Source organism: Loxodonta africana, chromosome 7, assembly GCF_030014295.1.
Source record: "Loxodonta africana isolate mLoxAfr1 chromosome 7, mLoxAfr1.hap2, whole genome shotgun sequence".
Classification (NCBI taxonomy): Eukaryota; Metazoa; Chordata; class Mammalia; order Proboscidea; family Elephantidae; genus Loxodonta; species Loxodonta africana.
The window spans coordinates 47,359,303-47,384,449 of record NC_087348.1 but is presented as its reverse complement, the minus strand read 5'-3'; the positions used below and the strand labels follow the sequence as shown (position 1 = coordinate 47,384,449).

Here is a 25,147-nt window from a genome sequence, read left to right as displayed (position 1 = left end):
ATAGTACTATGTCTTCTCAAGCTGCCCTTTGAAATGTTCTGTTCAGGTCTTTATTTCTATTGTGTGCTTCAGCTGCTCTACGTTCAAGAGCAAGTCTCTTCTAACCTTTATTTTGGTCTTCTCTTTCTTTCCTGTCTTTTTAATGACCTTTTGCTTTCATCATGTATGATGTCCTTGATGTCATTCCACAACTCGTCTGGTCTTCAGTCATTAGTGTTCATAAGATCAAATCTATTAGATGGTCTCTAAATTCAGGTGGGATATACTTAAGGTTGTACTTTGGCTCTTGTGGGCTTGTTTAATTTTCTTCAGCTTCAGCTTGAACTTGCATATGAGAAATCTATGTATTCATATAAAAATTATGAAAGGCAAAAAGAAGGGATGAGGAATTACTTCCTGAAGAATGAAAAAGGCAAAGAGATTAGCAGGGTGGTGGGGATGTAAATGGTACAAGCACTTTGGAAATTGATTTGGCGCTTCCTTAAAAGACTAGAAATAGAACTACCATACGATCCAGCAATCCCACTCCTTGGAATATATCCTAGAGAATTAAGAGCCTTTACACAAACAGATATGTGCACACCCATGTTCATCGCAGCACTGTTTATAATAGCAAAAAGATGGAAACAACCAAGGTGCCCATCAACAGATGAATGGATAAATAAATTATGGTATATTTCATACAGTGGAATACTACGCATTGATAAAGAACAATGATGAATCCATGAAATCTTTCATAACATGGAGAAATCTGGAAGAAATTATGCTGAGTGAAATTAGTCAGTTGCAAAAGGACAAATATTGTATAAGACCACTCTTATAAGAACTGGACAAATAGTTTTAACAGAGAAGAAAATATTCTTTGATGATTATGAGAGGAGGGAGGGAGAGAGGGAGAGGTGTTTTCACTAATTAGATAATAGATAAGTTTTATTTTAGGTGAAGGGAAAGACACATGGTACAGGAGAGGCCAACACAACTGGATTAAACCAAAAGCAAAGAAGTTTCCTGAAGAAACTAAATGCTTCAAAGGCCAGCAAAGCAGGGGCGGGAGTTTGGGGACCATGGGTTCAGGGGACATCTAAGTCAATTGGCATAATAAAATCTATTAAGAAAACATACTGCATCCCACTTTGTGGAGTGACGTTTGGGGTCTTAAATGCTAGCAAGTGGCAATCTAAGATGCATCAAGGTAACTATGAGCCTAAGAGACAGAAAGGACCACATAAACCAGAGAGTACATCAGCCTGAGACCAGAAGAACTAGATGGTGCCCAGCAACAACCGATGACTGCCCTGACAGGCAAAAAACAACAGAGAACTCCTGAGGGAGCAGGACAGCAGTGGGGTGCAGACCCCAAATTCTTGTAAAAAGACCAGACTTAATGGTCAGACCAGAAGGACCCCGGAGGTCACGGTCCCCAGACCTTCTGTTAGCAATTGGACTGGAATATAGGATGGAAAATGTTACTGGTGAAGAACAGGCTTCTTGGATCAAGTCAATACATGAGCCTGTGTTGGCATTCCCTGTCTGGAGGGGAGATGAGGGGGCAGAGGGGGCCAGAAGCTACCCAAATGGACATGAGGAGAGAGAGTGGAGGGAAGGAGTATGCTGTCTCATTGTGAGGAGAGCAATTAGGAGTGTATAGCAAGGCGTGTATAAATTTTTGTATGAGGAACTGACTTGATTTGTAAACTTTCACTTAAAGCACAATAAAAACTAATTAAAAAAAAAAAAAGATTAGCAGGAAAAAAATCATCAAAGCTATTAGAGGAACACTATTTAGAGGATATTCCAAAATCTTCAGGATCGGATAGGAACCATGGTTTGTATCTTGTTCAGGGCTGCCTAGCACTGACAGCGGTATCTGTGTACTTCTCTTTGTGTCTCTAAATTTTATGTTTCCTACTTCTTGTTCTACAGGTAACGCGGGACCAGATGAAGATGTTCATACAGCAGGAGTTTAAGAAAGTTCAGAAAGTGATTGCTGATGAGGAACAGAAGGCCCTTCATCTAGTGGACATCCAGGAGGCAATGGCCACGGCTCATGTGACTGAGATACTGGCAGACATCCAATCCCATATGGACAGGTTGATGACTCAGATGGCCCAAGCCAAGGAACAACTTGATACCTCTAATGAATCAGCTGAGCCAAAGGCAGAGGTAAAGGAGAATCCCCACAATTATTAATAGCAGGAGAAATAGGAAGAAAGTGACTGCCATATTTGTTAGCTCTGGAAATGCCTCCTGTGGTCCCTGAAAATGAACTGAAAGTTTACATAGGGTATACGTGTTTACACTGTTGTGTAACAGTACAGAAGTATTGGCCACTATATCCACCATTATCTGAAGAAGTATGGTCAGTAGGACGGATACTAATCACAGTTAAGACGGGAGGCCAGAAATCAGAGCCAGAGAGAAGGCAATTGACAGATTCGAGGAGTAGGTTGAGTCTATAAAGAAAGTCATCATACAAATGAGAACTGGGCTGGATGAGAACAGATCAGGAAGTAGAGCATAAGGCATGCCCGAATGGAACATTTTGGACTGATTCTGTGGGGAAGTGAATGGGTGCCTCAAGCTGGATTTTATTTGGAGCCAACTGTATTAATTAGGGGCATAACTTATTAAGAGAGGCATGTAGGATAGGGCATTGTGAAGACCGTAAAAAGACAGTGTGAACAGAAGATACAAGGTAAATATTGAATCACTGTACAAATGTTAGACACGGTATTCATTGTTATTTTCTGACAAGAATAACAGGGTCTTAGGCATTTTACCAAACAACATACTGAAGCATTTAGAACCAGAGCTTTGAAGCAGTTTGAACCAGTTCAGTCGTGGCCAGTGAAGGGAAAAGTGAACAGACTGGAATTTTTTATATTTGGGTGATCCGGGACCACAACCAGAACAGGAAAAATTACAAGTCGAAGCACTGGAATGGGAGACTCAGAAAGGTGTAATGGGCTCTTTCAGGAGCGTAATGTGCGAAAATGGACTCTTGGCAGTACTGTGGCAAGTGACACACATTCATAGCAGCTTGTTCGGCCACCGTCTTTGAACAGGGCACCTCTGTTTTCTACTCTACTCAAAATCCAGTGGGCAAGAGATTTGATTGTTATGCAGCGTGTATGCTGCCCTTGTTTTCTAAGAGGGAGATTAGGTTTCCAGCAGGGCTTCAATCCGTCATTTTTCCCACTCTGGTTATCCTTCCAGTTTACCCAAATTTTAAAAAATCAAATCTACTCTGGTTTTGCTTCCTTGGCCATGACTGAACTGGCAAGAACTGGTCTGAAGCCCTGTTTAGAACCTATTTCTAAAAAATAATTTAAGGCAGCCATTTAAAAAACATACAAACTAATAACGTATTTTACCCACTGGGAAGATGTTCATCAGCATTATGTTGAAAATTTAGGTCAAGTTTATGTCAGATTTAGGCTAGACTCTTCTATAAGAAGACCTAGAAGAGTCCTATGGACTTTCAGGACTGCTGCTGACTCAGTGAGCTCAACCTTAACTGGCAGTCTTGCCTTGGCCCAAGAGAGCCTGGCCATAGAATAAACCAGCTAATAGGAGAGTCCAGGTATAATCCACGAGGCAGATATTGTCCAGGCCATCCTGACTGACAGGAAATGCAAGAGACTATTGGACAATTACCTGCTGCATCTATCCGGGGTTCTTGATTACTTCTCATCAGTGTGTGTGCAAACAATAACTCCTGTTGTTTTCATTCATCCTCCACAGAATTGTGTGTGCGCCTAGGTAAGCTTCTACATAGGGAACGGAGCACTTACATTTATCCTTTCATTTAATCCCTACATCAGTACTCCGCCAGTTATCTCTATTTTACAGATGGAATATTGAGATGGCAGAGAAATGCAGAGACACTGACAAGCATGCCAGTTGTATCTTGGGAAGAATTAGAACAATCAGTGTCCTAGACTGTTTTGCATCCCTGAGACCTTTTACAACGTTGAGGCAGTCACTTTGTGTGTTTTTTTCTTAACTTTGTGTCTTAATAAGCTTAAAGTTCAACCAAAGTCAACTCAAGGGATCGGTGATATAAGTTTGTCCCCAGCCCCCCTCAAATTGGACTCTCACATTTATTCTGTGTTGATGAGGTTGTTTTCTTAAAAATAAAGATTCAATTTGAGCTCTATCCCCCCTCTTGTCATTTAAAATAATGTATTTAGTCCCTCCCCAACATTAACCGTCCTGTAAGCACCTGAATTGCACTATGCTTGTTAACTCTGATGGAATTACTCTTATGAATGCAAGAGCTGACAAGCCTAAGGACCAAGCTGTGAACAAAATAAGCTATTAAAAAAAAGAAGTAGCATTCAGCTTGCTAGGGCTTTTGTAAAGAGCTGTTATCATCTAATAGTCTCTTGTTCCAGCTAATCTGGTAACTGATTGGTCAGAGCAAATTTCTGGTACATCTTTTACACTCAACAGAGGAATTCAGTAAAAATGGAAAATTTTATGGTTCTTAATTCCATTCTTCTAACAATCTTTCTTTTTAGTCCTCTTTTCTTCCCTTTATACACCTTGGAACTTTTTAAAAAATCATTTGCATTTTGAATTTAGTCAAAAGATCCCCCTCCAATATTTTATTATGAAAATTTTCAAACATATAGCAAAGTTGAAAGCATTTTACAGATTGTACCTATATATCCATCACCTAGATTCTACCGTTAACATTTTACTGTACTTGCTTCATTACAAATCTAGCAATCTTTTCAGCCTTCCATTCATCAATCCATCTTATTTTTCAAGGCATTTAAAAGCAAATTGCATCTTCTGGATCTGAACAAGATGGAGCAAACACATTGCATTTTACTCCTCTTGCTAATTATAATAATAATCCCTGAACAAAATATATTAAGTCACCTATCAGAAGATTCTGAAAGGTGTTGAAAAGATGGCAGACTGGCTTGGGACCTTGGGATTTGAAGAACTACATGACAGTGAGTTCCCTGGGGTTTTTTCTTACTTTCTATGTGTCCTAGTGTGGTGTTAGAGGAGCCTGCAAACCAAAAACACCAAAGGACCCAGCTACAAAAAATGAGTCCCAAGTAAAGCCTACTCTCTCCAGACAAAGGTCTGGGAAAAGGGCGGCCCAGCATTAGAGAAGCTCTTTAACCATACCTGCCTTATCTAGGAAAAAAGCTGTACCCCCTTATCTACTTCAGTGGGCACTGCGGTGGTGGAGCCAGGAAGGTGAAAACCTGTTTTGTACCCTCTCCTGCAGTAATGAGGCGTCATTCTTCCCCCAGAGAGCCTGTGTGTGAAACTCTGACTTTCCTCCTCCGCCATCCCACTGCAGTAATGAGTAATGCCCCGCTCTCATGGAGCCTGTTGGCAGTACTCTGACTTCCACCCCTGCCCTGTAGCACCCCTCCCCTGTAGCACCCCTCCCCTGTTCTTCAGAGACTGTGGACTGAACTCTTTACTTCTGCCTCCTACCCCTGTGTTAACTAGGCGGTACCCCTCCCTGCCTGAGTCAGTGGGTGGAAGCTTGTCTTCCGCCCCTGCCCTATAGAAATTAGTCGGTACTTCTCCTCCCCAGCAAGCACTGTGGAGACTGTGGCACTAAGTTCTATCATCTGAGTAACACATTGTGGGGCAGACCAGAATAGCATTGCAGAGGCTTTGTAAACTGCATTGACATCTGAACCACAGCCCACAAAAGTGATCCAGGACATGCATTCTGAACCTAAACAAGTTGTCTACCTGCTAAGATAGAAGATTTAAGTAGGAACCAGATTTTTGTAACATTATACTCAAAATGTCCAGTATACAGTCCAAAATTACTCTTCAATAACTAAGTAAATAAAGTTTGTTGCTTTCTTAATCATGATAGAATATTTCAAAATTATAGACACAGCACAAAGTAAAAACACACACACCACTAAACTGATAGATTAGTGTATTTGTTTTATTTTTCTTTTCAAAGTTAAAAGTTTCCTCGTATTATTAGAAATTCTTCATAGACATAATGTTCAAATTCTGAATCAAAGATTCAAATTCAATTTTTACCTCATTGTTGCATTTTGGGTTATTTCCAACTTCTGTCATTTATAATATTGTAGTGAATGTATATAAATCAGTTTCATGAATATTTTTAGCGTCATATTCCTGGGAGTAATTACTGAGTCACAGGTATGGACATCTTTTGGCTCTTGTACATACCTACAAACTATCCATGTTGTTGTTAGGTGCCAGCAAGTCAGTTCCGACTCAGAGCGACCCTGTGCACAACAGAACAAAACACTGCCTGGTCCTGCGCCATCCTCACCAGTGTTGCTGTGCATGGGCACATTGTTGTAGCTGCTGTGTCAGTCCATCTCGTTGAGGGTCTTCCTCTTTTTCTTTGACCCTCTGCTTCACCAAGCATGATGTCTTTCTCCATTGACTGATCCCTCCTGATAACATGTGTACAGTACGTGAAACAGTCTCTCCAGCCTTGCTTCTGAGGAGAAACCTGGTTGTACTCTTTTAAAACAGATCTGTTCTTTCTTTTGGTTGTCCGTGGTATATTCAGTATTCCTCGCCAACACCACAACTCAAAAGATGTGAGTTCTTCAGTCTTCCTTATTAGTTGTCCAACTTTCTCGTGCATATGAGGCAATTGAAAACACCACAGCTTGTGTCAGGCGCACCTTAGTCCTCAAGGTGACGTCTTTGCTTTTCAACACTTTAAAGAGGTCTTTTGCAGCTGATTTGCCCAGTGCAGTGCGTCTTATGATTTCTTGACTGCTGCTACCATGAGTGTTGGTTGTAGATCCAAATAAAATGAAATCCTTGACAACTTCAATCTCTTCTCTGTTTATCATCATGCTGCTTATTGGTCCAGTTGTGAGGATTTTTGTTTTCATTATGTTGAGTTGTAATCCATACTGAAGGCTGTGGTCTTTGATCTTCATCAGTAAGTGCTTCAAATCCTCTTCACTTTCAGCAAGTGAGGTTGTGTCATCTGCATAAAGCAGGTTGTTAATGAGTATTCCTCCAATCCTGATGCCCCATTCTTCATATAGTCCAGCTTCTCTGATTATTTGCTCAGAACACAGATTGAATAAGCATGGTGAAATGATACAATCTGATGCACAACTTTTCTGACTTTAAGCCATGCAGTATCCTCTTGCTCTGTTCAAACGACTGCCTCTTGATCCATGTATGGATTCCTCATGAGCACAATTAAGTGTTCCAGAATTCCCATTCTCCACATGCATCATCAGTTTGTCGTACTGTGGGGGCTTATGTGTTGCTGTGATTCTGGAAGGTATGCCACCAATATTCAAATACCAGCAGGGTCACCCATGGTGGACAGATTTCAGCTAAGCTTCTAGACTAAGACAGACTAGGAAGAAGGACCTGGCGGTCTACTTCTGAAAAGAATTAGCTAGTGAATTATGAATAATAGCAAAACACTGTCCGATACAGTGCCAGAAGATGAGCCCCTCAGGTTGGAAGGCACTCAAAATACCACTGGGGAAGAGCTGCCTCCTCAAAGTAGAATCGACCTTAAGGATGTGGATGGAGTTAAGCCTTCAGGACCTTCATTTGCTGATGTGACATGAAAAAAATGAGAAGAAACAGCTGCAAGCATCCATTAATAATCAGAACATGGAATGTACAAAGTATGAAATCAGGAAAATTAGAAGTCAAAAATGAAATCGAACGCATAAAGATTGATATTCTAGGCATTAGTGAGCTGAAATGGACTGGTATTGGCCATTTTGAATTGGACAATCGTATGGTCTACTGTGCAGGGAATGACAACCTGAAGAGGAAAGGCATTGCATTCATCATCGAAAAGAACATTCTAAGATCTGCTCTGAAGCACAATGCTGTCAGTGATAGGGTAACATCCATATGCCTACAAGGAAGAACAGTTAATGTGACTACCTCAAATTTACACACCAACCATTAAGGCAAAAGATGAAGAAATTGAAGACTTTTACCAACTTCTGCAGTCTGAAGTTGATCAAAGCATGCATTCAGGATGCACTGATAATTACTGGTGATTGGAATGCAAAAGTTGGAAATGAAGGACCGGTAGTTGGAAAATACGGCCTTGGTGATAGAAATGATATGGAGACTGAATGATAGAATTTTGCAAGACCGATGACTTCTTCATTGCAAATACCTTTTTCACCAAGATAGACGGTGACTGACTGTACACATGGACCTTGCCAGATGGAATACACAGGGATCAAATCGACCACATCTGTGGGAAGAGATGATGGCAAAGCTCAATATCATCAGTCAGAACAAGGCCAGGGGGTGACTGTGGATCAGACCATCAATTACTCACGTGCAAGTTCAAGTTGGAACTGAAGAAAATTAGAACAAGTACAGGAGAGCCAAAGTACAACCTTGAATATCTCACACCTGAATTTAGAGACCGTCTCAAGGATAAATTTGATGCACTGAGCACTAATGACCAAAGACCAGACGAGCTGTGGAATGACATCAAGAACATCATACATGAAGAAAGCAAGATGTCATTAAAAAGACAGGAGAGAAAGGAAAGACCAAAATGGATGTCAGAAGAGACTCTGAAACTTGCTTTTGAACATCGAATAGCTAAAGCAAAAGGAAAAAACAGTGAAGTGAGAGAGCTGAACAGATTTCAAAGGGCGGCTCCAGAAGACAAAGTAAAGTATTATGATGACTCGTGCAAAGAGCTGGAGATAGAAAACCAAAAGGGAAGAATATGCTCAGCATTTCTCAAGCTGAAAGAATTGAAGAAAAAAACTCAAGCCTCAAGTTGTAGTACTGAAGGATTCTATGGGGAAAATATTAAATGACACAGGAAGCATCAATAAGAAGATGGTAGAAATACACAAAGTCACTATACCAAAAAGAATTGGTCAACATTCAGCCATTTCAGGAGGTAGGATATGATCAAAAAATGTTAGTACTGAAGGAAGAAGTCCAAGCTGCACTGAAGTCAGAGGCAAAAAAACAAGGCTCCGGGAATTGATGGACTGACAGTTGAGATATTTCAAAGAACGGATGCATCGCTGGAAGTGTTCACTCGTTTGTGTCAAGAAATTTGAAAGACAGCTACCTGACCAGCCAGGTGGAAGAGATCCATATTTATGCCTATTCCCAAGAAAGGTGATCCAACCGAATGTGGAAATTATCGAACGATATTAATATCACACGCAAGCAGAATTTTGCTGAAGATACTCAAAAGCGGCTGCAGCAGTATATTGACCAGGAGCTGCCAGAAATTCACACTGGATTTAGAAGAGGACGTGGAACTAGGGATATCATTGCTGATGTCAAATGGATCCTGGTTGAAAGCGGAGAATACCAGAAAGATGTTTACCTGTGTTTTATTGACTATGCTAAGGCATTTGACTGCGTGGATCATAACAAACTATCCATAAAACTATTATATCAGCATATGTTCTCATCACCAGTTTTGAAAATGACTGTCTCACCTGTAGTTGCCTGAATTGAGTTACAGTCACGTACCACATAACGTCTGTTTGGGCAACGCCTGACCGCATGTACGTCCATGGTCACATAGGTTATAATAGAGTTCAGAAATCTGAATCGGAGAACAGGACCAAACACAACACAAAAGGAAACTTTCCCAGTCCTTTTTGAAAGCCAGAGGGTTTGGTTGTGGATAACCTGTGCTGACTGAACCGAGCTTCCCTGGGCCCCTGGGGTCTCTGTGCCCTGATGTTTTATGGCCCCTGCCCTCCAGACTACCCTGGGCAGGGGGACAGTGGCTTCCAGGGGCCTGATTTGACACTGTGTTCACACAACGTCCAACTTATATAATGTCTGGTTTCACAGAATGTTTCATGGATGTTAAATGATGCATGACTGTATATCATTAAAAAAAAAAAAAAAACTCTTTGCCAGAGTCAAGTATTGAAAAATTGCGTGTCTTTATTGTATTTGCATATCATGAACATTTCCATCTTTTGTCCGTTTTGAGAGAAGAGTACTGAGTTGCAGTGAGATACTAGAAAAAGTCAGTTGAAATGGGGAAATCATTAAAAATGATATATGCATTCTTTAAACACTTATTTTAACTTAAAACATATCCGTACGGTCTTAGTTCAGAGTCAAGGCTTTTTCTTTGAGAATATAGGTTTGCTGTTTGGAGTTCCATGTCATGTTTCTCCCATTCTGTTTATGATGTCTGGTTTCAGTCTCTTTAAAGAGAGGGTGGGGGGAACGTGCGAAGGAAGCTGAATGCAGAATCTTAGATTTTTATAATTCTAATGTTTTGTACATGTCCTGAGACATGTCCTACGTACATAAAAATTTGACGGCTTTTTTAAAAAATTTATTGTGCTTTAGGGAAGGTTTACAAATCAAGTCAGTCTCTCATACAAAAAGTCATACACACCCCGTCGTGCACTCCCAGCTGCTCTCACCTTAATGAGACAGCACATTCCTCCTCTCCATCCTGTATTCTCCATGTCCATTCAGCCAGCTTCTGTCCCCCTCTTGTCATCTCGCCACCAGACAGGAGTTGCCCACATAGTGTCATGTGTCTGCTTGAGCCACAAAGTTCACTCCTCACGAGCATCATTGTCCGTCTTATAGTCCAGGCCAATCCATGTCTGTAGAGTTGGTTTCGGGAATGGTTCTAATCTTGGACTATCAGAGGGTCCGGGGACTGTGACCGTCAGGGTCCCTCTAGTCTTAGACCATTAAGCCTGGTCTTTTTATGAGAATTTAAGATCTGCACCCCACTGTTCTGCTGCCCCATCAGGGATTCTCTGTCGTGTTCCCTGTTAGGGCAGTGATTTGGTGGTAGCCGGCACGATCTAGTTCTTCTGGCCTCAGGCTGGTGGAGTCTCTGGTTTATATGGCACTTTCTGTCTGTTGGGCCCGTATTTACCTTGTGTCTTTGGTGTTCTTCATTCTCCTTTGCTCCAGGTGGGTTGAGACCAACTTATGCATGTTAGATGGCCACTTACTAGCATTTAAGACCCCAGATGCCTCTCATCAAAGTGGAATGCAGACCGTTTTTGTAATACATTTTGTTATGCCAGTTGGCCCAGATGTCCCCTGAAACGATGGTCCCCAGATCCCTGTCCCTGCTACTCTGGCCTTCGAAACTTTTGGTTGTATTCAGGAAACTTATTTGTTTTTGGTTTAGTCTAGTTGTACTATCCCTGTTATGTGTTGCCCTTCACCTAAAAAAATTTTTGTCTACTATCTAGTTAGTAAATATCCCTCTCTCTCCCTCCCCACCCTCGTAACCATCAAAGAATATTTTCTTTTGTGTTTAAACTTCATCTAGAGTTCTTATAATAGTGATCTCATAGAATATTTGTTCTTTTGCAGTTGACTAATTTCACTTAGCATAATGCCTTCCAGATTCCTCCATGTTATGAAATGTTTCACAGGTTCATCATTGTTCTTAATCGTTGCCTAGTATTCCATTGTGTGAATATACCATAATTTATGTATCCATTCATCCGTTGATGGGCACCTTGGTTGCTTCCAACTTTTTGCTATTGTCAACAGTTGACAGCAATTTTTAAGGAATTCGGCTTTATTAAATGATTCCAAAGTGTTCACCATAGTTTTCATTGAAGCAACAACTCATGGAAGAAACAATTTTCTTTCTCACTGGCTCACTCATACTCATTTTTTGTTATTTAATTAAAACATGTCATTATAATTACAAGTTCAAGTGGCATGAATAAGCTCAAGAACAAATGTATTTGGTTCTTGGTGAACATACATTTCTACTGGTGGAACTAGTAATAGGAGGTTGTACTAGAGTATAGCCTACCAGTTGAGAACATTCCAGGTGTGGCGAGCATTAGTCAGTATGTTTTACAGAGGGATTTGAGAGCATTGTTTAATCTAACAAGTCATTTAAATGGAAGTTGGTGTTTAACAGACTTTCAGCTCTGACATTCGGATTCTCTGAGACCAAGAATTCACTCATAACGGGGCTAGAAATTAAGCTTCTTAAATCCTACTTACATCATGCCCTCTTTTCTTCCTTTTCTGAATAATTATTTACTATGTCTCTTGTACTCTGTTAGGTGCAGTGAATACAGAGGTGAACAAAACACAAATTCTTTTCTCAAAGAGTTGAAATCCGAAGAGGAAGGCATTGTACAGTACTTTCGTGTTAGTTCCTGTCTCAAAGTATTTACCTAGAAACCATAAAAACCAAACCTGTTGCTGCTGAGTCAGTTAACCTAGAAGTGTGCATCATACACACATGGAAGACAGAAGGAGATTACCCCACTCAGGCTCTCAGTGAGGAATAGTTTTCGAGTGAGGCTTGATCTTAAAGAATGAATAGGAATTAGCCAGGCTTTCAGAATAGGGATGTACATATCTGGTAGCAGGAACAGCATGCAGATATATTTTACTACCAAGATCAGCAGTCTTCTGAATGTCTGCTGACCTATTGAAAATGCTCTTATAATCATACGTGTGTATTTGTTCTTACATTCATTCATTCACTTTCAACAGTGAAAGTCTCACCTGGCCCTCCCCATGCATTATAATAGTGATTATTATCTCTGAAAAGAACCATGTGTCTGTAAGCAGCATAAAACCTTGTGCCCCATCTTCTTTGTCCTTCTCTACTCTATCCTAGAGGTGTTATTAATTAACAATTCAGGGAAGGTACAACAATGGCCACCATTTGTTGAACACCTATAATGTGTTAGACGTTTGGTGTTTTACATATTTATTTTAATCCACGTAGCGACCCTGTGAGGTAAGGATTAGGATTTCCTATTTGCAGATGAGGAAACTGAACCTCAGAAAAGTTAAGTAAATTGTCAAAAGCCTTGCTGTTGCAATTGATGAACCAGAATTTGAAGCCATGTTTCTCTAACTCAGAAAGCCCATCTCTTAAGCATTGTACCAAAATATGTGATAGTGAGGAGGGCTTGCTCTAAATCATGGGAGAAAGTTTGAATACCTTTTTCCATAAGGTTTTCTTGGACAATTATGTTTAAATGTCCAAACTTAATTGAAAAAATGGTATTGAGGTTTAATTGTGTCATTGATAGTTACGTAACTCATGTTAAATTTAAATTATATGACTTTTTTCTTACTAGATTATAGTTCCCATAAGACACACTAGTTGATCAAAATGCAAAGAAGGCTTCCACCATCCCTATACCCTCTCTCCACCACCCGCCCTACTTCTCTCTCATCAGAGTACGGATGATTAGCATCCTCTCCACTACTGCAAATCCTTAACAGTCTGCTAAAAATGCCCTTATTCAGCCTCCAGTGTGTAATCTGATTTAAATCACCTTCCTGGCCGCAGCTGTTCTTTACAGGTTTGTGCGCTGGCAATCTCTTTACCATTCATACTTCCACCCCCGATCCTGACTCCAGACCCCCATACACACGTCCCCTGTCCAAGCCATACACAACCTGTTTCTCTAGTTTCACAGAACTCAAAGTTTCTTGAACAAACATTGCTTTTAAAAAAAATTTTGTGTCCTTACTCTTGCTCGTCTAGTATCCTTCCCACCTTCTCTGTTGTCAGCTTGGGAAAATCCTAATCATGCCTCAAGTGCCTATATAAATGTCACCCTCTCCCTGAACCCTCTCCAGACAACATTCGTCCTTCTCTTTGACTCTCAAAACATTCTGATCATGGCTTTGGTGGAACCCTTAATGCATTTAGTCATAGTTCATTTTCTGTCTTCCTAGAAAGTTATGTTGTTATGGGTTATTTATTATTTTCATCTCAGCCCTTACATATAGTAACTTCTCAATAAATCGTCCACCACCTGTCTGTCAGTTTGTCATACTGTGGTGGCTTGCATGTTGCTATGATACTGGAAGCTATGCCACTGGTATTTCAAATACCAACAGGGTCACCCATGGTGAACAGGTTTCGGTGGAGCTTCCACACTAAGACAGACTAGAAAGAAAGGCCTGGTAGTCCACTTTGAAAAATTAGCCAGTGAAAACCTTACAATCACAGCAGAACACAATCTGACTTGGTCGTTTTGGACATGTCATCAGGAGGGATCAGTCGCTGGAGGAGGACATCATGTTTGGTGAAGCAGAGGCCCAGTGTGGGCAAAGGAGACCCTCGATGGGATGGATTAGCTCAATGGCTACAATGATGGACTTGAGCATGCTGGCAACTGTGAGGATAACACAGGACTAGACGATGTTTTGTTCTGGTGTACATAGGGTCGCCGTGAGTCAGAGTCGACTCAACAGCAGCTATCAATAAATCATACTGAATTGCTACTGATGTTGATAAATAACCTTTAATAAGTGCATCCTATGTCTCAGTTACTGTGCTTGACATTTATATACGTTATTTCATTTAATCTTCATTTTTTTTATTCTATGATGCAGGAATGATTATCCCATTTTACAAATTAGGAAATTGAAGTTAAGAGAGACAGAGTAACTCAATCAGGGTAGCACAGCACACAAGTGATGGAACCAGGATTTGAACCCAGAGTGTCTGACTCCAGAACTCATTTTCCTTTATACCAGTAGAAACTAAAAATAAATTGATTAATTAATTCTCTGGGGAGTTATCAGCAGCCAGGGGATATATTCTCTATTGAAACCAATCCCGAATGGCTAAAGAGACAGGATGTAAAAGATGCTCTGTTAACAAAAGGTTGAGTGAAGGCCCTAGAAAAGGCTTGAGAGCCTTCTGAAAAGTCTTGTTTGGTCACAGAAAGAGGCTCAGGAATCTGCTGTGATCACTGACAAAGGTTGAGAGAATGTACTACCTGCAAAAATAACCCTCACACGTTTTCACAAAAAAGTGAGTGAGGAGAAAACCATTGCTTGGCTGAAGAATGATATGGGCCATCAAATGCCAGAACTACCCTTTTACAGAAGAGAAGACCAAGCAAGGTACAGATTAATTAATTAGCTTGCCCAAGGGCAGATAGCTAATAAGTAGCATAATTTGGCCTAGAATCCCAATTTCCTTGAGTCTGAGTTCAGTGCCGTTTCCACCACAGTGTGCCATGTATTAGAGTTTCTGTGTTGGGCGGGCGGGGGGGGGGGGGGGCGGGAGAGTGGAATGCTAGACCCAGGCAGAAGTGAGTCTTTGAAGAAAACAGCTGGATGCTTTTGAGCTGGTCAGCTTTTGCCTAAAACCTGCTGCTATTTTGGGCTCTCTGTTTGCTTAGAACTAAATGCGGCTGGCCATACAAATAAAAAGGCAAGGCTGTTATTTAGGCCTCCTAGTTTTTTTGTTTTTTTTTTTTTTTTAGGCCTGTGCCTTTACTTCTCTGCTTGCAAGGGCAAATTATCAATTCATCTCTGCTGGACAGTTTGAACATAGAGTTGGTTATATTAGCCCTCGTCATAGTCCTTAGACATCTACAGGTCTGTCTCTGCTGCAATAAATCCACAAGCCTTGCTTTCAGGTTGGGAAAGGAGGGGGAAAACAAAGAAATCTAAATTGGTCTCTACCAGATCCTGATTTTAATGTTGTTTTTTTCTGTTTGTCTTTCAGGGTGACGAGGAAGGACCCAGGTAAGATCACATTTTTGCTGCTTGTCTGTCCTCAGAATTGAAGTAGTGTGACATTTGTGACCTTTTAATGCCTCATGAAATATGGACAGCCAAGGCACAGCACAGACAAGGGATCTCCTTCTTAAGCCAGGGCTTTGAAGATCTTTTTTTGTAAGACTCCCATCTCCCTTCCCATCTAAGTTATTTCCTGCCAGTTTCCTTCAGATAAAAGTAGACTTTAAAGAATGAAATGACAGTAACTTTGCTTTATTCTTTGGCACAGTCAGACTACCTTGTTAAGAAGAGCAGACACTACATTTGAATGGTAATTAGGCTATCAGCTGGACTGACTAGATAAACTTCATTATTCTTCCTTGATTACAATTGGATTGCCCTTTTTAATGGGCTCTAGAGCCAGTATTCTCTATTTCTGACCTATAACATCTTTGTGTCTCACCTAAGACACCTATTCAGTGAATCCTAGGTCATAGGTATACAAAACTTTGTTTAGGGGAAAAATGCTCCTTTGAGCTTCTGTATCACCACAGTTGGATGGAATTTAAAAGTCCATTTCATTATTGCCTAACTTTGCAGTGGTCTTGAACTTCATTTTACTTACTTTCCCTGTCATTCTGCTCAAGCAGTGAGAACCAGCTTTAGGAAATGCTATAGCTGTGCCATCAACACAATTGAGGGGCATTTGTGCCAAGTAAAATGCAATGTCCAGATGGGTCCCATCTGTCACATGGAAGAAAGGAGCGTTAATGCGAGGAGGTATCAGAGAGGTCATCCAGGCCATTGCTATTCAAATGTCTTTTTAGCAGAAGCACACTTTTTCAAAAAATGGACTTTAAGTAGAAGCCCAATGTATAAAACTGTTTTCCCCTAGTTAAAGTTGGGGGCTGCATTTGCTTGTGAACCTTCTTTCTTCCTCATAATAGACCAGGAGGGGCTACTGTGGAAACCTAGGGTTCCTCAGAACTCATTGTGAAAATCATTAGTTCAAGCCCTTATTGAAAGAAATTAAATGAATTGTCCAAGGTCACCTTACCGAAGCCAGGATTTGACCCTTCTTTGGTTTTATGTGGGGCAGTTCCACTTTGTCCTATAGGGTCACTGTGAGTCAGAACCACAGTGGGGTTTTTTTGGTTTTATTTACAAAGCAATAAATACAGTTCCTTTTCTTTTCATCCTGAGCCCCTTCTTAGTGCCATATGTTATCCCACATCTGCATCTCCTGGCACTTCCCCCTTTTGGGAACTGTGGTTCTCAGCCTCTACTCTAGAACTGCAAGGACCTACTCAGCTCCTTGTCTACTGTGGCTAAGGCCACAGGCACTCTGCTTTAAACCTGTAGAGCCTCAGGCAATCCCTTCAAACTCCATCTTCCAGCCACACTCAGGAACAGGCTCCCTCTGTGTTATGGTTCAGTTCCTTCTCTCCTCTCTCTCCTTCTTTTCCTCCCTCCCTTCCTTTATCCATTTAAAATATATTTATTATGATCATCCTCTGTGTGTCAGGCACTGTGCTATACACTGCATATACATTGGTAACAGAGATAAACATGGTTCCTGTCCTTGTCTAATGAAAGGGACTAGTGTGTAACTGGGAACTAATACTGTGGAGGCAGTGCAATGATGATGGAAGTTCAGGCTGCTTTGGGAAGGGCTTCTCTGTCAGTCTTGGAGGATAAAGGAAGGCTTACCAAAAAAGGTTATATATAAACAAAGGTCTGAAATATGAGAAGGCAGGGAAGGAGGAGCAGGAATAGGATTGTTCCAGGTAGAGGGAACAACTTGTTTAAAAGCTCCAGACTGGCCAGAGAAAAGTGGAGGAAAGAAAGCACAGAGCCCAAATCATTTAGGGCCTTATAGGCCTCCTTAAGGAAATTTAAGCTCTATCCTGAAGGCAGTGGGAAGCAATTAAAGAATTTTGGATGGAATTAACCTGAGAAGATTTGCATTTTAGAAGCCTCCCTTGCCTGCAGAATGAAAAAAAATGAATTGGAGGTGGGTCAAGACTAAAGCCTGGGGGAGTAGTTCAACTAGGCTAGTGATAACGAGAGCTTAAGCCTACATCTTTTCTTGTTATTGACCAAGTTCACCATTTTGCACAGACCTTTGGTTAAGACACACTCTTCAAATTATCTCCCTAGCATATCACCTCTTTGACTCTTAATACTAGCTCTAAAGCCAAAACCAAACCCATTGCTATTGAGCCGATTCCGACTCATGGCAGCTCTATAGAGCAGAGTAGAAATAACTGCCCCATAGGGTTTCCAAGGCTGTAAATCTTTATGGAAGCAGACTGCCACATCTTTCTCCCACAGAGTGGCTGATGGGTTCAAACCGTCAATCTTTCAGTTAGCCGCTGAATGTTTAACTGCTGCAGTACCAGGGCTCCTCAGTACTATCTCTAAAAAAATCTCTAGCTCCCTAAAATCCAGGGCACTCACAGCCCTGGACCTCCTTCTTTCCCAGGAAGAGAGCTCAAATAAGACTGTGATATAAAGGACATACCTCAGCAGTTGTAATGGGATGAACACAATCGTCTTTATGACCACATGCCAGAGTCACTTGATTAGAAGAATACAAGGATCTTATAAAGAGATTAACTCCCTTCAAAGATACTGTACAGTGTAAGATACTGGCTTTAGAGTTTAATTGCCGATGCCTTCATGTCATTTTGACAAGAGAGAGGTGATGCACAGTTTCTTTACTAGCAACCAAGGTGTCAAGCTGTCTCCGTTAAGCAAGGCTGCCATGGATGTCCGCAGGGATTCTGTTGGACTGGGACATGACAGAACCTTTTTTTTTTTTGGCACGGGGGTACAATGAGCATTTGAAGAGAACGTTCCAGTTCAGCAGAAAGAGAGGAGTCAAGTTTTCTTTTTAGTCTTTAAATTCATTATTTGTTGGTTCCATTTGGTTTGTTTGTGTTGAACTATCATTTGGCTCAGTTTCTTCTAATTAACACCAGAGCAGAGTGCCTTTGATCTGAAATTTCTCTTATGATATACACTTTACCATCTCAACAAGCCAAACAGAATTTTGTTCCAGAGGCTCCTGTATTGCTGACAGTATTAAACGAGGGCTTGATGTGAAATGGAGGCAGGTAGGAAGTGTGGGTCTCCCTGCACAGGAGATGGAAGAGAAATGAATCTGTAGACCCTACGTTCCAGTCTGTATTATTATACCTGGATCTCCTTTGCTAGCATTCTTTCCACACAGCCACTTCCCCCTTGTCTGCACAAAAGTCCAGGGAGAGTTGGATACCAACCAGTCTCCCCAGTGGCAATAACAAAGAAACATTCCTCTCCTATTGAAACATATTTTTCTGTATATGTTTTTCTCCTTTCTTACCAGCTGGAGTTTCCCTGCCTTCTTTTCTCTTTTCAGTTTTGACTTCCTAAGCTGTTTGACATGAGATGGCCAAATATTATGCTTTTGGTCATATCTATCCTTTGCCCCAAATCTTACTGTGCAGTTGTCCTGCTAATTAGCAGTAATTGAAAAGCTACCATTTATTGAAAGTTTGCTATGTACAAAGTGCTTTATATGCACTCATTGAATCCCCATGTAAACCTTACGATGTAGTAATTATCCCATTTGTGGAGCGAGGAAATTAATGCCCCAAGAGATTAACTTGCCCTAGACAACACAGCTATTAAGTGGCAGAGCTAGGGGCTTGAATCTCGTCAGGCTTCAGAGCCCATGCCCTCAATCACCGTTTGGACTACCCCCAGGACCAGCACACTTCTCTCTGTGACCACGTAGGAAAGCCAAGAGGATTCACGCATAATCCTCAGAGGATCACTTTGGTCTTGTTCCGGTAACATAGGTGTTCTTACTTCCTTTGACATTGAATTCCTGTGGCCTCTATTTTCTGGAAGCTGTTTCTTCTCTCCTGAGCCTCTGTCATTATAAAGAGGTATTTCTTTATCCTCACATAATGTCCTCTGAGGGTCAGCAGCAGAAGAGGTGCTTTTAGAATCACTGGGAGGCAGCAAAGCAAGATGTCCTTTGACCCCACAGAATAGCTGCCTATTGCCTCTCCTTCTGAGAGTTTATAGACAGTAAGGATTCTCAGAGGACGTGGAGGAAAAAAGTCCTAATACGTAGAAGAAGGCTCTTAACCGCTGTGGAGTCATCTTTTAAGAGGGTGCCTTTGAAACCCAGAGGGATTTTTTTTTTTTTCCAAGCAAAAAAAGCAATTTACACTTTTGGCAGCAATTTTCTGTCTTCTCTATGCTATTATGGGAGATCTTGTGTTGACTCCATCACAGATTGGCTTCTTCTCCACCCCTTCCAGAGCCTGCTGAGAAAGAATATATATTCAGGGAGAGGGGGTGGCAGTGGATCTGCTGCCTTGAAAACTATTCTGTAGTGGGAGGAAGCCGGAAAGGGAAAGACCTTTAAACTCTTGTGCTCAAAGGAGAAGGAGCAAGATCAATGTTAAATTTTGATTTGCCTTTGAGGTATTCTGCAATTTTTTTTTTTTTAGTAAGAGGAAAATGGCTTTCTAATAGTAACAGCCATACTTGGGACGTCTACAGAATTTCTCATCTCAAAGCTGGCTCTTATTCAAGCAGAAAGCTCCTGCTGAGAAAGATCAGTGTGAATCTGGCCCCTGCTGATTCAGTGATCAAATGGGAAGCATGTTCTCAAGGAGCCAGAGCTGAACAGGAGTCAGCAGATGTAGATCCTATGCTTGGTTCTGCCTGTGACTGACTGTGTGACCTTGGGCAAGTCATTTAACCTCTTTGTACTCTGTTTTTATTTCCCTGTAACTACTTTTTTTTTTTTTTTTTGTAACTACTAGCCTTCTCCCCCGCCCCCCACATAGCTGGTTTTGGGGGATATAATTTTGAGGAAGAATGCCAGTCTTGTATCAAATACGGGGTGAAAAAAAATCTGCCTATAGATTCTGAAATTTGGTAATTTTTTTTTAATCTCAATTTTGATTCTTTAAAAATTATCTGTATACTAGGTAGTGTTTTTCCTCCTCTAAAATAATAACCGGATGTTCTTAGATATGGCATTTCTTATCACCTTGCTAGTAGAGAGAGAGAGGACTAAGTCAGTGATGCACTAAGGTTTCTCTTGTCTGTCCTCTGATTGCAAATCATGGTTTGGTTGTTGCATTATCTTCATTTAATGAGGCTTAACTGGAAGCCCTGGTGGTGTAGTGGTTAAGAGCTACAGCTGCTAACCCAAAGGTCTGCAGTTTGAATCTACCAGGCAGTCCTTGGAAACTGCATGGGGCAGTTCTACTCTGTCATATAGGGTCGCTATGAGTTGGAAATGACTCGATGGCAGTGGGTTTGGTTTTTTGGTTTTTAACTGGAAGCCAGGAACCCTGTTGGCACAGTGGTTAAGTGCTGGGCTGCTAATCGAAAGGTCAGTGGTTTGAACTCACCACCTGCTCAATGGGAGAAAGATGTGGCAGCCTGCCTCCATTAAGATTTCAGTCTTGGAAACCCTGTGGGGCAGTTGTACTCTGTCCTATAGGGTCACTGTGAGTCAGAGTTGACTTGATGGCAACGGGTTTGGTTTTGGTTTAGCTAGAAATGGCTCTGATACTTGTGAAATGGAGTGGAGCTTTCAAGGCTGCTTATTATGCAGAGTGGGATTCCAACATCTAAGTTCAACTTCGGCATAAAAAAATAGAGCCCCTTAACTGTCACCTTTCCCTGTTGTGGAGCCTGAGCTGTTCTTCGTTTTCCCAGGCTGACGTGGATTGTTTATCCCCTACTTCAACTAGATGAAGGATGAAGCAGTGTAGGCATTATGCTGCCTGTCTGTAACAAAAGCAAGCCGCCTTGCTAAAGTAATTGATTTTCAGATATTTGCCTGTGAAAGTCACAACTTTATTTTCTTTTGTGCATGTTGGTGTATAACCAGAGAATCCATTTACAACTGAAAAATTCAGCTGAGGTGCCTCTAGCCTCTTGCCTCTGCCTAACACTGGAAATGCTGGCAAGGAGCAGCCAGCATTCCAACATACATGTGCCTGCCTTTCCTGGTTTCGTAATGCCAAGGAAAAAGGCCAGCATGTAAAGTGCTGTCCAGGCCCTCTTCCTGCTGTGCTTCTACTCTAATCAATTTTCATTTGCCATTCAGTGCAATAGTTATGTTGCTTGGCAGGCTAACCTTGTTTCTATATTTGACTTTAGAGATTATCAGGATAACATTTGCCCCTAGGAGCTCTGTTCCCTAATCTCTAAAGCAGGAAAGATTGCAAAGAAATTATTATTTTAAATTTTTGTTGTGCTTTAATTGAAAGTTTACAAATTGAGTCAGTCTTTCATACAAAAATTTATATACGCCTTGAAAAAAAAAATTTTTTTTTTTTTTGCTGTGTACTCCTAATTGTTCTCCCCCTAATGAGTCAGCACACTCCTTCCCTCCACCCTCTATCCCTCTATTTTCATGTCCATTAGGCCAGCTTCTGACCCCCTCTGCCCTCTCATCTCCCTTCTAGACAGGAGATGCCCACATAGTCTCATGTGTCTGCTTGATCCAAGAAGCTCACTATTCACCAGTATCATTTTATATCCCATAGTCTAGTCCAATCCCAGTCTGAAGAGTTCACTTTGGGAATGGTTCCTGTCTTCGGCTAACAGAAGATCTGGGGTCCATGACCTGTGGGGTCCTTCTAGTCTCAGTCAGACCATTAAATCTGGTCTTTTTATGAGAATTTGGGGTCTGCATCTCACTGCTCTCCTGCTGCCTCAGGGGTTCTCTGTTGTGTTCCCTCTCAGGGCAGTCATTGGTTGTAGCCAGGCACCATCTAGTTCTTCTGGTCTCAGGCTGATGTAGTCTCTGGTTTATGTGGTCTTTTCTGTCTCTTGGGCTTATAATCACCTTGTGTCCTTGGTGTTCTTCATTCTCCTTTGATCCAGGTGGGTTGAGACCCATTGATGCATCTTAGATGGCCACTTGCTAGCGTTCAAGACCCCAGAAGCCACTCTCCAAAGTGGGTTGCAGAATATTTTCTTAGTAGATTTTATTATGCCTATGTTGTGTTTATTATTGACTTAGATGTCCCCTGAAACTGTGGTCCCCAAACCACCACCCCGGCTACCCTGGACTTTGAAGCATTCAGTTTATTCAGGAAGCTTCTTAGCTTTTAGTTTAGTCCAGTTGTGGTGACCTCGCCTATATTGTCTTTCCCTTCACCTAAAACAATTCTTATCTACTATTAGTGAAAACTCCTCTCCCTTACTTCCTCCCTCCCCGCTCTCGTAACCATCAAAGAATATTTTCCTCTCTGTTTAAACTGTTTCTCCAGTTACTATAATAGTGATCTCATACAATATTTGTCCTTTTGCAACTAATTTCACTCAGCATAATGCCTCCCAGATTCCTGCATGTTATGAAATGTTTCATGGATTCATCATTGTTCTTCATCGATGCATAATATTCCATTGTGTGAATATACCATTATTTATTTATCCATTCATCCATTGATGGGCACCTTGGTTGCTTCCATCTTTTTTCTATTGTTAACAGTGCTGCAGTGAACATGGGTGTGCATATGTCTGTTTCTGTAAAGGCTCTTAATTCTCTAGGATATTTTCCAAGGAGCAGGATTGCCGGATCATATGGTAATTCTATTTCTAGTTTTTTAAGGAAGCGCCAAATTGATTTCCAAAGTGGTTGTACCGTTTTACATTCCCACCAGCATTGTATAAAGTGTTCTAGTCTCTCCACAGCCTCTCCAACATTTATCATTTTGTGTTTTTTGGATTAATGCCACCCTTGTTGGAGTGAGATAGAATCTCATGGTAGTGTAAAGAAATTATTTTTTTGATTTGTTTAGCAATTATTTTTGAACACCTACTGCACCCCAGGCCCTATGCTAGGCCTAAGGGATATGAAGATGATTATTTCTCCATTTAAAGATCTCAAAGTCTGGTTTAAAAGGGAGAGCTAAGTAAGCAATTATAATTTCACATTTAAGTGCAATATAATTGTAAGTTATTATGAATAAGCATTTATTGAGTACCAACTGTGTGCTAGAAAATACTTTAAACATTTACATATATTATCCTGTTTATTTCTCAGGACTGTCCTAATAAGTGGTTAGTACCTTATCTTCACTTCTCGTATGAGTTGAGAAAACAATTGAAGAAAGGTTATGCCTACATAAGGTCACATAGCTAAAAAGTGGTAAAGCTGGCATTCATAAGTAGTCTGACTCTGGATTGTGGACTCTTAACCACTGCACTATACTGACTCTTTATAATAAAGTTGTTAGATATAGCGTAGGATATAACTACAAATAGGGAATCAGAAAAGATAACATTTGTTCTGGACATTGAAGAATGGGTAGGGGCAGGCTTTTGTAGATGGAAAGGATAAAAAGGCAACCCAAGCAAAGAGACCAGCACGTATAAAAAGCTCAGGGGAGTAAAAACATATGTACTTATGGGGAGTAACTGTGTGACTGGACTGTGGCAGCAGATGAGGCTAAAAGGTGGGTTGAGTCCATTTTGCGGAGGGCCTTGTATGCCGTGAACCAAAGGTTCATACCATATCCTGTTGAACTTTACCTCTGGACTGCAGCGTCGCCCCATTTATATAAGAAATGGACAGACTTCTGAGTTTTGTGGGCTTCTTCTTCTAGTCACATTCCATGATTTGTTATGGGAAAAGGGTTTGCTTTTTTTATGCCTCAGTTTCCTCATGAAAGTAGCACATCTTTTTACACTTGAAGGACAAATATGCTATGAAGCGTTGAAAGTAGTCTCCTTTTAGGTGGCAAAACAAGCAACTCAAATAAAATAATTGTAGAAGGAAATTGTACATTTGATTTGTATCCTGTTTTGACAGTTCCTGCCTTCCTCTAACTTAGAATCAAGTTGAGAAGGCAGTTTTCTAGTTCCTTCTAAATTAATGGAGAAAAATACTAAAGCGCCAGCATTTCCCCCGTAAGATTTAAGGCTGTAGATGATTTACTTAAAACTAGTCAAAGAATTAAATGGATGTGAAAGCATGCCACTCTGGTCCCTCTAAAGAGTCTGGCTGGAGTGTAGGTGTTTTCTTCATCATTTGTCTTTATAGCCATTTAGGCTGGCATTAAGCATAAGAGGTTTTTGGAAGTGACGAAACTTCAGCCTACGTTTTAAGAATAAATATGACGTCCTTGGTGCTGTACCCCTAACCTGTGGGCAGCAATAGCAAAACTGTCAAATTGTTGTTAGTGGCTCTTTTTCATTTTAGGAGAAACCTCTTGGTCTCATGCATATTCTTGCTTTCTCCCAGTGAGAGGCAGGCAAGAGGTCGATAATTCCGTTTTCCCAACAGCTTCCAAGGGGTCCTTCCTTTTCTTTGTAAGCTCTATTTGTCTGAACTGCATCCACCTCTTTACCCAGAGACCTGCAGCAGGCATCAATAACAGATGCCAGGAGCACAAGCTGGTGGTTTGTTTGTTTGTTTGTTTTTTCAAGATGGTATAAAGTTGAGAATCAATGCATGTAAGTTTCCTTAAAATTAGAGTTGCAGGAAGGTGCCTTCAGAACTTTAAGAAAGGTAGTCAAAGGCTGAGATAAAACCAGGGTACCCTAAATGGTAAGGTCCTTGCCAAGGGTGGATATTCACGTGCCTGTACTTGTTTAGACCTGGGACCTAGACATGAGTGATTGCCGGTTCACAAAAGAAATACTTTCTTAC

General features: G+C 41.0%; 1 protein-coding gene across 3 annotated transcripts in view; it reads left to right on the top strand.

The window, feature by feature from the left end:
- TRIM44 (tripartite motif containing 44) overlaps positions 1 to 25,147 on the top strand; it is a 138,525-nt gene that overhangs the window by 62,133 nt on the left and 51,245 nt on the right. For all 3 annotated transcript variants that reach the window (XM_003412121.4, XM_064288269.1, XM_064288270.1), the window contains exons 3-4: positions 1,924 to 2,163; positions 15,473 to 15,492. In XM_003412121.4, coding sequence (XP_003412169.2) covers positions 1,924 to 2,163; positions 15,473 to 15,492 — 260 coding nt within the window. The remainder of the gene's footprint in view (positions 1 to 1,923; positions 2,164 to 15,472; positions 15,493 to 25,147) is intronic.